Source organism: Megascapheus bottae, chromosome 6, assembly GCF_031878675.1.
Source record: "Megascapheus bottae isolate mThoBot1 chromosome 6, mThoBot2.hap1, whole genome shotgun sequence".
Taxonomy (NCBI): domain Eukaryota; kingdom Metazoa; phylum Chordata; class Mammalia; order Rodentia; family Geomyidae; genus Megascapheus; species Megascapheus bottae.
Window position 1 is genome coordinate 49,369,822 of NC_143514.1, and position 15,089 is coordinate 49,384,910.

A 15,089-nucleotide genomic window follows, 5' to 3' on the forward strand; every position below is an offset into this window, starting at 1 on the left:
GCACCCTAGTCTCTTCACCTTCTCTAGAGCTGTTTTAATCCTTCGATGGTCAGCTCTCAGCAGTTGAGGAGGCAGTCCTACCTCTCAAATCCTCAAATCTTTTCCAGGTTTTACAGGTCAGTTTCAGAGTTCCCTACATTAGTCCTCAACTAAAAACTTAATTAAAAGTGCAAATAGAAGACCAAATTTAAAATTGCTTTTGTTGTTGGTGGTGGTGGTGGTCGTGGGGCTTGAACTCTGGGCCTGGGTGCTGTCCCTCTTCGGCTCAAGGCTATCACTCTACCACTTGAGCCACAGCGCCACTTCCAGTTTTTTGGTGGTTAACTGGAGATAAGTCTCCACTTTCCTGCTCGGGCTGACTTTGAACCATGATTCTCAGATCTCAGCTTCCTGAGTAGCTAGGATTATAGGTGTGAGCCACTCATGCCTGGCAAAAATTCCTTTTATAATCATAAAATAAAGAATCTTGCTTTGGATCATTATTTTCCCCAGGAAGATAGGCTGTTAGGAATTAGAAAGGGGCATACTATCCTGGTTAAGGTTTCTTGATTAGTATGCCAACACATTCACATTGTAGAAGTTCCTCATGATATATGCTTAGGTTTTTTGGTATACTTTTATTTTCGGGGGAGAGTGGGTGCTGATCCTAGGGCTTGAGCTCAGGTCCTGAGTGCTATACCTGAGGGTTTTTTGTTTGTTTGGTTGGTTTTTGGTTTTTTTGCTAGCTAGCACTCTACCAGTTGAGCCATAGCTCTGTTTCTGGGTTTTTGGTGATTGAGGTAAGAATCTCACAGACTTTCTTGCCTGGGCAGGCTTTGGAACTATAATTCTCAGACCCCAGCCTCTTGAGTAGCTAGAATTACATATATGAGCCACTTGCACCTAGCAATTTGTATACTTTTAAGTATACAATCTTGATTATTACAGTTAGGTAAAATAATTTGCACACTTTTTTTGGGGGGGGCAGGTTAAGGGGCTTGAACTCTGGGCCTGGGTACTGCCTCTGAGCTCTTCAACTCAAGGCTACCACCCTACCCTTGAGCCACAGCCTCACTTCCTGTTTTCTAGAGATTAACTGGAGATAAGAGCCTCATGGCTTTGTAGTGCTCCAGGCTGGCTTTGAACTGCCATCCTCAGATCCCAGTCTCCTGAGTAGCTAGGATTGCAGGCATGAACCACGGTGCCTGGCTTGTACACAATCTTGATATGAGTTTGGTAAAATGCAACCCCAATCGAGACTCATCAGCTTCCCTTGACAGGAAGCTCTTAGCCTAGAAGCCATTGTGGGAAGAGGGTATTTTACTCCCCTATTTCCCAGTCCTGTTTCCCACCATTTCCTACCCCCACCTCCAGTAATCTTGTTTGCTTTAGTTACTAAGCCCTCCAAGTTCAAAGCTGGGAAAAGGAAAAGCTTTGCTTTCTGTTGTGATACTGCACTAATCAGGTTTTGGTGCTCTCTGAACTGGCAGATATTTAAAGCTGACTCCCTTTTTCTCACAGGGTGGCTTTTGTAGTCCTTTGGAGAGTCTCCACTGCTGAGAACTCACTGGCAAGTACCCATGACGTGGGGCAATACTTCTTCCAGCCAGCCACTTCTAAGTCCTCCTCTAAGTCCCCCATTTTGGCAACACACTTCACAGTGTGACTCTCTGTAGGGGTCTCAGAATCCTTCCAAGGATCCTGTGAACTTGGCTACCCTAATTCAACTCCAGGCCAGCGGTATTTTCTCCCAAGATTGCCATCTTTATAATAGCCTACTCCCGCTAGCTTCAGCCAGTCATGGTCTCTTTAGACTTTCCCAAGCACAGGCACCAGCCAGGAACCAAAGTCAAGTTCCTCAAGTGAAACCACAGTCGCACCATTCACTCCACCCAAAAGAACTTCCTCTCCTTGTGGGCTTCAGCCTCACCCCTCTTCATAGCCTATGGTGGGTAGAAGGTTCCGATTTCTAAAACCATTCTCCATACACCACACAGATAATCTAGAAGCTCATTTGGGAATATCGCTTCATATCTATTGCTCACAGCCTTCAGAGTCTCAATCAAAATGAGACAAAATGTACAAAAACAAAAAAACCTGAGACAATGGCCTTGCCTATGATCCACTACATTACAAAATAGTATTATTAGTGCTAAATCACATGAACAGTAAATAAAATTAAATAAGGAGACATTTTCTATTGAAAACATATAAATATCTTACTTTTCTCAGTGTATTTTCTTGATTCATCCAAATTGATACATATAATCCCATTTAATCCACTTGGTTGCATGAGAGAGTTCTCCATTATTTTTACATACAAATGCCTTAAGACCATGAAATCAATTCTCCTAATGGATACTGAGGATTTCTTTCACCTGTATCTTCCCTGCTATGAAAATTGCTTCAATGAACTCTGATTGTGATACTGTTTTTGTTTTTTATCTTTTTACTTTCAACTTTTCTGGATTATTACGGTTTAAATCACCAATGGCTAATTTTATATTGTCTCTCCATCTCTACCTCTACCTAATCTGAGATTCTCTTTTAATAGTATATTTAGTTTTTTTTTTTTAATTTATTTGGTTGGTTGATTTGGTGTTTTGAGACAGGGTTCAACTACGTAGACCAGGCTGGCCTTGAATTCAGGATTCTTTTGCCTCTGCCTACAGAGTGCTGAAATTATGGCAATGTACCACTCTGCCTGGCTTATTTTAAGCTTGTTTTATCTTTATAATTTGCAAGTTCGACGTTGTATTTGTTTCATTTTAGTGTTTTGCCTTACAATTTTAAAGATATGTGTATTTTCATAAAATCTCACCAGTCTTCTCATGACCTTCTTCAAAAACTCTACTTCAAACCTATTCATAACCTCTACTTAAAAACTATTACACAAGCCAGGTGCCGTGGCTCATGTCTGTAATCCTAGCTACTCAGGAGGCTGAGATCTGAGGATCAAGGTTCAAAGCAGACCGGGCACAAAAGGACCTGAGACTCTTATCTCCAATTAACCTCTAGAAAACGAGAAGTGGGGCTAGGCCCAAGGGATAGGGTGGTGGCCTTGAGCTGAAGAGCTCAGGGGCAGTGCCCAGGCCCAGAGTTCAAGCCCCATACCCACAAAAAAAAAAATTATTACACATCATTTTTCTTTCATATTTCTGTCTTTTGATTTCTCTGATTCACTATTTTTTTTTTTTTTTTTTGCCAGTCCTGGTGCTTCAACTAAGGGCCTGAACACTGTCCTTGGGCTTTCTCAAGGCTAAAGCTCTACCACCTGAGCCACAGCATCACTTCTGGCTTTTTCTATGTATGTGGTACCGAGGAATCAAACCTGGGTCTTGGTGCATGCTAGACAAGCACTCCACTACTAGGCCAAACTCCTGGCCCTAACATGACTTTTTAACCTGTTTCTGCACCATAAATTTTCCCTCATTAGACACATTCTACTGTTATTGTTCTGCTTTTGTTCCTCCCCCTTGCCCCCCTCCCCCCCCACCGTCTACTTGTTCTCTTTCCATATTATTCCGTTCTCTTTGGAGTTCTGTGAACATTATTAACATATTATTAACATGCTAAAGGTCTCCAAGATTTTTTTTTTCCGGGGGGGGGGAATAAGAGTCTCACAGACTTTAGTACCTGGGCTGGCTTTGAACTGCCATCCTCGGAGCCAAGATTTTTTTTTTTAATCTCTTGTTTTGGGGAACAGAGAATCTATTACATCTATCTACTCAATTGTCACTCATTGTCACTCTAGGCAATTTGTTTTATATAGTTGGTAACTTTGGGCAGTGAGTTCTTTTTAAAGGAATCGTTTTCAATAGGAGTCCTGAGTGTCCTAGGATATTCAGGGCTTAGTACTTGCTATGCAGATGGCCCTTTTTGTGTAAATTATGTTTCAGAAGGACCTGGATCATGATCTTACTTATGCTTCCCACCCAGCTGGAATGAAAGATGCCTGCCCTTGGGCCTAACTTCTTATTGGCTGAAACGGGGTCTGATGAACATTGTCTGGACCGTCCTTGAACTACAATCCTCCTAAACCCCATCTTGTTAGTACAGATATGAGCCATCACACTCAACCCTTAACCATACATATATGTCAATTTTTTCAGCTTTTTAAGATAGTGTAAATGTAATGGTATGGTAATAAGTATGTGGTTCTAATGTGTTAAGAGTCAACTCTTTTTCCCTACAAGACCTTGAGAAGACTGCTCTCTTCATGTTGCTTTCTTGAAATGGTGGATGGAATTTTTCTAGCTCATTTATCATAAACATGTTCTAGTTCTTAGCTTCAGGTGTATGTCAATATCAGTTGCCATCACATTAGCCTGAGGCCTTTTGCCCCTTAAAACATTAAGTCCCTTAGCATTACATCAATATTCCCTGCAACAGTTCCAGCACTGGCTTTCAATTTCCTCTCTCTTCCTGGCACCTGAGGATTTATTTTCATTTATTTATTTTTTGCTTTTAAGTTCAGCTCAGATTTTTTTTGTGTGTGCCAGTCCTGGGGCTTGAACTCAGGACCTAGGTGCTACCCCTGAGCTTTTGCTCAAAGTGAACATTCTACCACTTGCGCGGTGCACAGTTCCACTTCCAGCTTTTTAGTACTTAATTGGAGATAAAGAATCTCACAGACTTTCCTGCTTAGGCTGGCTTTGAACCACAATTCTCAGATTGCAAGTAAGAACCACTGGCACGTGGCTAGTAGAAACTTTTATATAACATTTCTATATGGTTGTGATTGGATTAGGGATTCCATATCAGATCATTTCACTAAATGGAACTACAGAAGTCTAAACTCTTTAGTGTGGCATAAAGGACCTAAGACTTGGCTCTGACAATCCTTTTTAGTCTCATCATTTTGCTCCTAAATGAGAGCTGCCTAAATGAGTCACAACGTTTCATACCCTTTGCCTACATGCTCTTGTTCTGCCTGATAACTTTTTTTTTTTTTTTTTGCCAGTCCTGGGTTTGTGCTCAGGGTCTGAGCACTGTCCTTGGACTTTCTCAAGGCTAGAACCCTACCACCTGAGCCTCAACACTACTTCCAGCTTTTTCTATGCATATGGTACCAAGGAATTGAACCCTGGTCTTCATGCATGATAGGCAAGCATTCTATCACTAGGCCAAACTCCTGCCCCCAGATAACTATTTTTTAAGACTATAAAAAAATCACCTCTGCTATGAAGCCTTTCTTGCCTGTCTCCTACAACATTTGACCAATTTGCCCTTTGAGTCCCTTTAAAACCTGTACAGACTCCTTCCTATTGCTACATCTATGTTTTCTGAATATATTAATCAACCCAACTCTCTTTCCCACCAGAGAGTAAGTACAATCTATTATTTGCCTATTTATTTTTTTGTGCTCAGCACATAATAAAGTGTATCTGAATCGAACTATTTTTTGTGTGTGCCAGTTCTGGGGCTTGAACTCAGGGACTGTTCGTTCCTGAGCTTTAGTGCTCACGGGTAAGTGCTCTACCACTTTGAGCCACAGCTCTACTTCTGGCTTTTGTTGGTTTATTGGAGTCATATAGCCTTTCCTGCCTAGGCTGGCTTCGAACCACAAGCCTCAAATCTCAACCTCCTTTGTAGCTAGGATTACAGGTATGGTGATTCAGCCACTAGCATTCAGCTTAAATCGAAATTTTAGGGCAGAAATTTTTTTTAAAAAGTATGAGAACAAAAAAAGTTCGTATATATCAAAGAATGTTTCTTTAAAGCTGCCTAAATATGGGCCTGAAAACAAGTATTTCAAATTCTTACGTGAATTATTAAGGAAATAAAAGGCCATATGAGAAATGGGCACAGATTGCCAATGTAGGAAAGTAAAATGAATAGAAAAACAGTTATCTCCAGAAAGAAGACATATTTTTCGCCTAGTCTTATATTTGGGATACCTGGAATATTAGGTTTTACAAAAACACAGCTCAAAGTGGTAGAGTGCCATGATTGACACCCCCAACCCCTCCCTCCAAAAAAAAATCAGGAAGCTGATTGCAGTGGCTCACCACTGCAATCCTAACTACTCAGGAGGCTGAGATCTGAGGATCATAGTTCAAAGTCATCCCAGACTCTTATCTCCAATTAACCACCAGAAACAAAACAAAAACAGAAGTATCACTGTGGTTTAAGAGGTAGAGTGGTAGCCTTGAGCTGAAGAGCTCAGGGAAAACACCCAGACCCAGAGTTCAAGTCCTATGACCTAAGAAAAAATAAAAAACAAAACAAAACAAAAAACAGGGAAAAGAATTCACTTATAAGTAATAATATGACACTATTCCACTGTGGCGGTAGGACAGGAGACAACACATTCAACCCTATAAAGAAAAAACGGTTCACAGAGCATTTAGAAATGCTGAACCTAAAAGAATTGTCCACCTAAAAGAATCAGTGTATTCTAGGATTCTTTTATTTTTGTGTGCTGAGATTTGAACCTCAGGCATGGAACCTGTGAGGCAGGCTCTCTCTGCCATTCAAGCTACACCTCCAATATTTTGTACTTTAGTTGTTTTCAGACAGTCTCATGTTTTTGCCTGGGCCAGACTGGACTGTGATCTTCTTACCTAAGGACTTTTTCATAGATGAGATTACAAACACAAGGTACTACACTAAGTTTTTTTTTTTTTTTTTCTGCTAGTCCTGGGCTTGAGCTCAAGGCCTGAGCACAATCCTTGGACTTTCTCAAGGCTAGAACTCTACCACTTGAGCCTCAGCACTACTTCTAGCTTTTTTCTACATATGTGGTACCAAGGAATTGAACCCCGGTCTTTGTGCATGCAAGGCAAGCACTCTACCACTAGGCCAAACTCGCGCCCCCCCCCCACCTTTTTTTTTTTTGTCAGCAAGTCATGGGACTTTAATTTTGGGTCTGGGCGTTGTCCCTGAGCTCTTCAGCTCAAGGCTACAGCCCTACCTCTTGAGCCACAGTGCCACTTCCGGTTTTCTGATGGAGATAAAGACTTTTTAGTGCCTGGCTGGCTTTGAACCACAATCCTCAGATCTCAGCCTCCTGAGCAGCTAGGATTACAGGCATGAGCCACTGTGCCCAGCTGACACCTTTTTTAGTTGAGATAGGGTCTTTCTAACTTTTTGCCTGGCTGTCCTTGAATCATGATACTAATACAAGAAGCTGAGATTACAAGCATAAAACTGTATTCTAGGACATCTTAATTAAAAAAAAAAATCAATCAGAAAAAAATCACTTCTTGACTAGCCTGGTAGTACATATTTGTAATCCAGTACTCATGAAGCTGAGGTGGAAGGATCCTAATTAAGTTTAAGAATAGACTGCATTAAAAAAGTGATATTTGACTCTAATTTTTTTTGGGGGGGTCAGTTGTGGGTCTGGGCGCTGTTGCTGAGCTTTTCAGCTCAAGGCTATCACTCTATCACTTGAGCCACAGCACCACTTCCAACTCTAAATTTCTTTATTTCCTTTTAAGGAATAAGAACAGATTAACCAAATTAACCTTTACCATTTAAATGCCCTCTCCATGAGCTCTACTGAGATCACTTTTATTGACAGTGATAAGGCTACTAAGGCTATGCAAAATTACTTGTAATGCACTGATAACAGAGAAGTACAATGGTCCCAATAGTCTAATATCCTTTATATCTCCTCAGCCTGGCAGTCAGAAATCTACTTTGTGTTTGGGGGGAACAGAGAGAAAAGGTGAGTATGAGTATAGTGTATGTATACCTGTATGTAGATAGGTATGTAGGTATGTAGCTATCACAACTAACCTCTCTTGCACAATCAATATATAATAATAATCTTAAAAATAAATCTCTACTTTTTTTTAGTTCTTTATAAGACAGATTATGGAATCATTGTCTAGTGCAAGTCTAAGCTATGCTAATATAAGCTGCATGATTTTAAACAAGTTAATCACTGTTGCATTCTCCAGCTGTAAAACATCCATAATGAAAGCATGTATTTCACAGCCATTATTAAGGTTTACAGCTAATACACATGAGCACAGTGTTTCACACCTATAATCCCAGTACTTGAGAGGTTAAAGCAGAAGGATTGTGGGTTTAAGGCTAGCCTGGGGTGCTATACACATACAAAAACACACCTACAATTAAAGAGTTAAGACATTTGAAACACTAGCACACCTTCCTTGTCCATGTAATTGGACTCAGTAAATGTTAGCAGCAATCATTATTGCCTCCATTATCATCTTCAACTTGAGTTTTACTACATAAGCCTCTCCTTTTTGGTAAACAAGGAGACTTTTTATTGTATGTCAGCTTTTACAAATATGCATTTATTTAGTTATCCCTCATTATAATTCTTAAGGTGGCTGGGCCTTGGTGGCTTACTCAGAAGGCTGAGATCTGAGGATCACAGTTCAAAGCCAGTCCAGGCAGAAATGCCTGAGAGATTCTTATCTCCAAGTAACCACCAGAAAACCAGAAGTGGCACTGTGTCTCAAAATAGTAGAGTGCTGTGTTTGCCTACCATGCACAAAGACCCAGGTTCGATTCCTCCGTACCATGTACATAGAAAAAAGCTGGAAGTGGTGCTGAGGCTCAAGTGGTAGAGCTCTAGCCTTGAGAAAGTCCAAAGACAGTGCTCAGGCCCTGAGCGCAAACCCAGGACTGGCAAAAAAGAAAGAAAGAAAGAAAGAAAGATAGAGTGCTAGGATTGAGTGAAAAAGCTCAGGGGCAGCACCCAAGCCCTGAGTTCAAACCATGACTGACCAAAAAAACAAAAAAAAAAAACGCTTCAGGTAAGGTATGTAAGGTATACTCATAAGGAAGATACTGTTTTAACATTCAGCAGATCCTTGACATTAAAACATGATGTTAAGCAGACTATGGTGATAGAAGCCTATAACCCCATCATTTGTGTGGTTGATGTAGGATGATTATAGATCTGAGACTATCCTTAAATTCATGGAAAGACCCTGTCTGAAAACAAATAAACCAAAAACCAAACTCAAACATAATTCTAGTGTGTAAGAATGAGTAACTTGTCAGAAAATGGACTTAACTATCTAAAATGCATATTCAATACATCTTGGTGTGCGTGTGCGTGTGCGTGTGTGTGTGTGTGTGTGTGTGTGTGTGTGTGAAATGAAACTTAAATTCAGGGTCTTGTGCTTTTGCTTGTATTTTTAATTTTTGTCAGTTGTGGGGCTTGAACTGAAGGCTTGGGTGCTGTCTCTGAGCTTTTTCACTCAAGGTTAGTGCTCTACCACTTTGAACCAGAGAGCCAATTCTGGTTTTCTGGTGGTTAACTGGAGATAAGTAATCTTACAACCTTCCTGCCTGGGCTAGCTTTGAACAGTAATTCACAGATCTCAGCCTCCTGAGATCTGCCTAGTCATGCCTAGGACTATAGGCATGAATTATAAGCTGTTTTTTCACCTTATGCTGAAGCTTTACCATTTGAGAAGTGCCTCCAGTCTGGCATTTTGATGATTAACTAAAGATAAGAGTATCTCAGATTTTCCTGTGCAAGTTGGTTGAATAATGATCCTCAAATCTCAGCCTCCTGAGTTATTAGGATTGTAGGTGCCTAACACAACTTGTCACTGTATGCACAACTGTAAAGTTAACAGAATAGCAAGTACTACTCATCAAATGGTTTGTACTATTGTTTTCTGCTACCTAACCAAATCCTCCCAATCAAAGTACCTGCTACACTGCCTCTGAGCACAAATTCCTTGCGTTTTCCTCACAATAATTTGCCAGGCACTGGTGGCTCACACCTGTAATCTTAGCTACTCAGGCAGCTGAGATCTGAGGATCACAGTTCAATGCCTGTCTGGCAGGAAAGGTTGTGAGACTCCTATCTCCAGTTAACCACCAGAAAACCAGAAGTGGTGCTGTGGCTAAGTGCTAGAGCACTAATCTTGAGCACAAGAGCCCAGGAACAGTACCTAACCCTTGAGTTCAAGCCCCACGACCAACAATAAATAAGTAATGAACAAATAAATATATGTACCATTATTAATTTCTTAAATTCTGATCCTTTACAGGAAGTCCCAACAGCTCTTAAACTTTGATCTTTAATTTCTCTTATGTTCCCTGGGCACAGAATTGTTACAAAGTAATATGTATAGAATCATTTACTATCAAAACACCAAGCTAGGTACAGTGGCCCACACCCGTAATACTTGCTGCTTGGAAGGCTGAGATCAAGAGAAACATGGTTCAAGGTCAGCCTAGGGAAAAAAAAAAAGTCAAGCTCCCTTCCTGACCAATAACTAGGTCTAATGGTACGCAGTGCACAATTATACACCAGGTATGTGGGAGGCTTAGATGTGGAACACTGTGGTTCCAGGCCAGCCCAGGCAAAAAAACTTGTGAGACTTTATCTCAACAGAAAGAGGTTGAGTATGGTATTAAGACACTTGTCATACTAGCTACCTCAGAATGCTATCTAGGCTCAGGCCTGGGAATAAAGTGAGACCTTAAACTCAAAATGGTGTATAAAAAGGGCTGGAGGCCTGTCTTAGCATGAGACCCTGAGTTTAAATCAAAGAAACACATACACACACATACACACACACACACACACACACACACACACAAAATATATAAACATAAATATATATATATATATATATGCACATGCCAAAGTAAGGGATGATTATTGTCTATTCAATACATTTCTCCTACAATGTAGGAGGCACTATATTAAGTTCAGGAACAGAATTAAAATATAAGATACTACTGTCCCAGGCCTCAAGAGCTCATAATGGATCTCAAGACACCTACAGGCAATTGTATTTATTTTTTTTGGAGGGGGGGGTTATGGGGCTTGAACTGGCCTGGGCACTGTCCCTGAGTTCTTCAGCTCAAGGCTACCACCCTACCCCTGGGCCTGGGCATTGTCCCTAAGCTCTTCAGCTCAAGGCTACTGCCCTATCCTTGAGCAAAGTCCCACTTCCAGTTTTCTAGAGATTAACTAAAGATAAGAGTCTCTGGTCCTTTTGTACTCGGGCTGGCTTTGAACCTTGATCCTCAGATCTAAGTCTCCTGAGTAGCTACTGTACCTACTTACACCTGAGTAGCTACAGGCGTGAGCCACCATGCCCAGCTCATCATATTATTAGAATATAGTAAAAAAAAAAAGTAAGATAAGTGCTATGACAGTTATTTGAACTAAGTATTAAGACAATACTGAAGAGGGAAGGATTCCCCACAAAGAACCCAGAAGGTATTTGAAAATTCACTAATTTAACAAATATTTAATGATCCATTAACATGTGCCAGGTACTGGAATAGGTCCAGGACACAGATGTAAATAAAATATACAAGGGTCTCTATAACTCATGGATATATTATCTATGATCCACAGGTGAAGTAGTTCTTGGGTAGATTGACAACTGTGTAGGAAGGCTCTCTATAAAAAGAAAGAGAGGGCCGGGAGTTTGGCCTAGTGGTAGAGTGCTTGCCTAGCATGCACAAAGACCCGGGTTGGATTCCTTGGTACCACATACATAGGAAAAGCCAGAAGTGGGGCTGTGACTCAAGTGGTAGAGCTCTAGCCTTGAGAAAACCCAAGGACAGCACTCAGGCCCTGAATTCAAGCCCTATGACTGTCAAAAAAAAAAAAAAGAGAGAGAGAAAGAAAGAGAAAGAAAAGAGAAGGAGAGAGAGGAAAAGAAAGGGAGAGAAAGGGAAAGAGGTGGAGAGAAGACTTTTCAGGAAAAGTGATTAGCACCAACTCAAAAGAAAGTCCTCAAGACAAAAAAAAAAAAAAGTTTACAATCCTAGCTACCCAGGAGACTGAGATCTGAGATCTGACTGAGGATCGCAGTTCAAAGCCAGCCCGGGCACTAAAGACCAAGAGACTCTTATTTCCAATTAATCACTAGAAAACTGGAAGTGGCACTGTGTCTCCAGGGGTAGGGCAGTAGAGTTGAGCTTAAGAGCTCAGGGACAGTGTCCAGGCCCATAGTTCAAGCCCCACAACCAACCAAAAAACAAACAAACAAAGAAAAAGAAATGGGATATAACAGAATGCCTTCAAATAAATAGGGCACTACAAGGGATAAAGCATATTCAGGCAGACTAGGAGAAATCATAAATTTCACACCAAATCTTTAGTTTTAGTTCATGTGGTCATTTAGAAAAATATATTGTAGCCTATTGTATGCCAAGTTTCATGCAGGTACAGATACAGGTACAATCATTAAGGTACCGCCTTTCAGGAAGCCAGTTATATAAAAAAATATAATAAAGCATATATTGTTGAAATATGAGAGAAATGTTTAAGTTATAAGAAAAGCTCAGAGAAGGACCATCCTCTAATTAGACTAACCCTGTATTTCAGAGAGAAGAGTAGTTTGGAAGAGCCTCATAGTTGAGGAGACTCTTCAACTAGGTCATTGGTGACAAACAGAATCTATAAAGTAATGTTAACAACAGTGATAGCAAATACTTACATAGTACTTGGTATGTACCAGAAGATCTTACAAATATTGATTCATGTAAACCTCATAGCACGTTATAAAACAGGCACTATTAGTCCCATTTTATAGATGAGGACTCAAAGAAGTTAAATAACTTGCCCAAAGTCATAAAGGCACAATTGGATTTTAACACCAGCAGTTTTGGCACCAGGGTCTGTATTCTTGAGGAAAGCCCAAGGACAGTGCTCAGGCCCTGAGTTCAAGTCCCAGAACCAGGGAGGGGGGGAATGATACCAATGTAAAATGGAGACTGGGAGTGGGAACAACAGGAGAGAGTAGGGTAAAACAGAGAGGGTGTGTGGAATTTAAAGATTATGGAAGCATTTCATTCATTCTCAAGTATGAAAATAGATTGAACTTGTGTAAATTGGTTTTAAAAGACAATACAAAAGAGAGGTGAGGGCCGGGAGTTTGGCCTAGTGGTAGAGTGCTTGCCTAGCATGCACGAAGACCTGGGTTCGATTCCTCGGTACCACATACATAGAAAAGGCCAGAACTGGTTCTGTGGCTCAAGTGGTAGAACACTAACCTTGAGGAAAGCCCAAGGACAGTGTTCAGGCCCTGAGTTCAGTCCCCAGGACTGGCAAAAAAAAAAAAGAGAGAGATGAATGTGATCAAAGTCTATTGTATGCATGTGTATAAATAAGAAATAAAACCTTTTGGGGCCGGGAGTTTGGCCTAGTGGTAGAGTGCTTGCCTAGCATGCACGAAGACTCAGATTCGATTCCTTGGCACCACATACATAGAAAAAAAGAAGCCAGAAGTGGTGCTGAGGCTCAAGTGGTAGAGCTCTAGCCTTGAGAAAGTCCTAGGACAGTGCTCTCAGGCCCTGAGCTCAAGCCCAGGACTGGCAAAAAAAAAAAGAAAGAAAACCTTTTGAATAATTAATGTACACTAATGAAAGGTCTCTTTCTCAGTCCAAGTGTACCTGTAAAGGTTGTTTGATATAGTTCTGGCCAATAAAAGTACTGTGGAGTATCATTATTGACTTGTTGCTAGTATGTACAGGGCCTAAATGTTTTATAGTATCATGACACTATTAAAAAAAAGAATTAGGCTAGGAGTGTGGCCTAACAGTAGAGTGCTTGCCTAGCATGAACAAAGCCCTGGGTTAGATTCCTTGGTACTACATACACAGAAAAAACCAGAAGTGGTGCTGTGGCTCAAGTGGCAGAGCACTAGCCTTGAACACAGGCCCTGAGTTCAAACCCCAGGACTAGCAAAAATAAAAAATAAAAATAAAAAAAAGGAAGAATTGCTTTTTGAAATTTTAAAGTCTGTCCTTTCAGCAAGCAAATATATCATAAAGCCAGAGTTACTAAAAAGTATGGCTGAGCTGGGCATAGTGGCTCACGCCTGTAACCCTACCTACTCAGGAGGCTGAGATCTGAGGGTCATGGTTGAAAGCCAGCCTGAGCACCAAAGCCTGAGAGACTCTTTTCTCCAATTAATCACTAGAAAATGGGAAGTGGAAGTGGGGCTTTGGCTCCAGGGGTAGGGCGGTAGCAATGAGCTCAGGAACAGGGCCCGGGCCCAGCATTCCAGCCCTATGACCCTCAAAAACAAAACAAAAGAACTATGGCAGAGGGTGGATGGTGGGGAAGGGAATTGATAAACAAAAGACTGCCCTGAAAATAATAGTAATCACATCTGTTTTCTGGGAGAGGTGTAGCAAGAATTCAGTATCCCATAATCCTTGATATCCCAACCTCTGCACATTTCCTCTAACCAGATCCCTTCTCACCTTTAGAGATTCAATCGTGGCCTGCTTGTAAATCTTTCCTCCAGTACCTTTCTTCTGTGGGCTATTCTGGGTTCTAGGAGTTCGAATGACAAACTTATCCATTGTTAGGGTTCCAACTACCTTCCCGCGATTGAAGCGAATTCTGCTAAAGAAAGCAGATTTTGAAACTTCACCAACACAGCTATGCTATGTATTCCCCCAAATGATAGGACTGGATTTTAAGTAAATATTCCTAAATTATGGCGACTCTTGGGTGGTACTAACAGGAAAAAAGCCTTCTTCCTGGGCGGGGGAGAGCACTGAAACTGTATACACTAGCCATTCTACTTCTGGGTTAGGACTTCCTAGCTTCTCGAAGTGCATGCGGGGGGGTAGGGATGATGGAGAGTTCATAGCCAGGTCAGGTACTAAACCTGACACTCCTCCAAAACCCTCTTACACACTTAGGATGGATCAGACAAAGTTAGGGGTACCACTCAACTTCCACAGAAGCTCAGTCCTAAAAGCTGCCCTTACTACCCACAACAACCATCTCCAGATCTCCCCGGGAACCTCCCCGGTATAACAGAGGCCCTAATCCATGACTGTCAGGTTCTGGACCCCAATGGGAGAGAAGCACTCTAGAGACCCAAGAAGGGGCACCCCAAAACAGCCCCACGTGGGACCCACCAGAAAAAGTATCCCTGGTAACAATTAGGCCCCTACAGCCCTGGAGGTTCCCCGCCGAGGCGTCGGAACTACACACTTGCTTCCTCACAGGCCTAGTCTCAGGACAGTCGCTTTCATGAGTCCTTCCGGGACCACGCTTCCCAGAACGCACCGCGAGGCGCACACGCGGGAGGGCGACGCAGAGCGATTTGCGTCACCCAAGGGCGACTCCGACAGCGCCCAGCCTCGAAAGAACTACAGGCCCCAGGTTGCTCCGCGAAGAG

The 15,089-nt window shown here is 41.6% G+C and overlaps 1 protein-coding gene across 4 annotated transcripts in view; it reads right to left on the reverse strand.

Annotated features, from left to right (window-relative positions):
* The window catches only part of Tceanc2 (transcription elongation factor A N-terminal and central domain containing 2), a 39,235-nt gene extending 24,273 nt beyond the window's left edge, over window positions 1–14,962 (reverse strand). Inside the window, exons 1-2 of one of the 4 annotated variants that reach the window (XM_090334779.1) lie at window positions 14,903–14,962; window positions 14,158–14,299 (exon numbers count right to left, since the gene is read on the reverse strand). In XM_090334779.1, coding sequence (XP_090190905.1) covers window positions 14,158–14,259 — 102 coding nt within the window. In that variant the 5' untranslated portion in view covers window positions 14,260–14,299; window positions 14,903–14,962. Of the gene's footprint in view, window positions 1–14,157; window positions 14,303–14,826 lie in introns of all 4 variants that reach the window. The other 3 variants (XM_090334777.1, XM_090334778.1, XM_090334780.1) reach the window with 3 other exon arrangements.
* Between the last annotated feature and the right edge of the window lie 127 nt (window positions 14,963–15,089).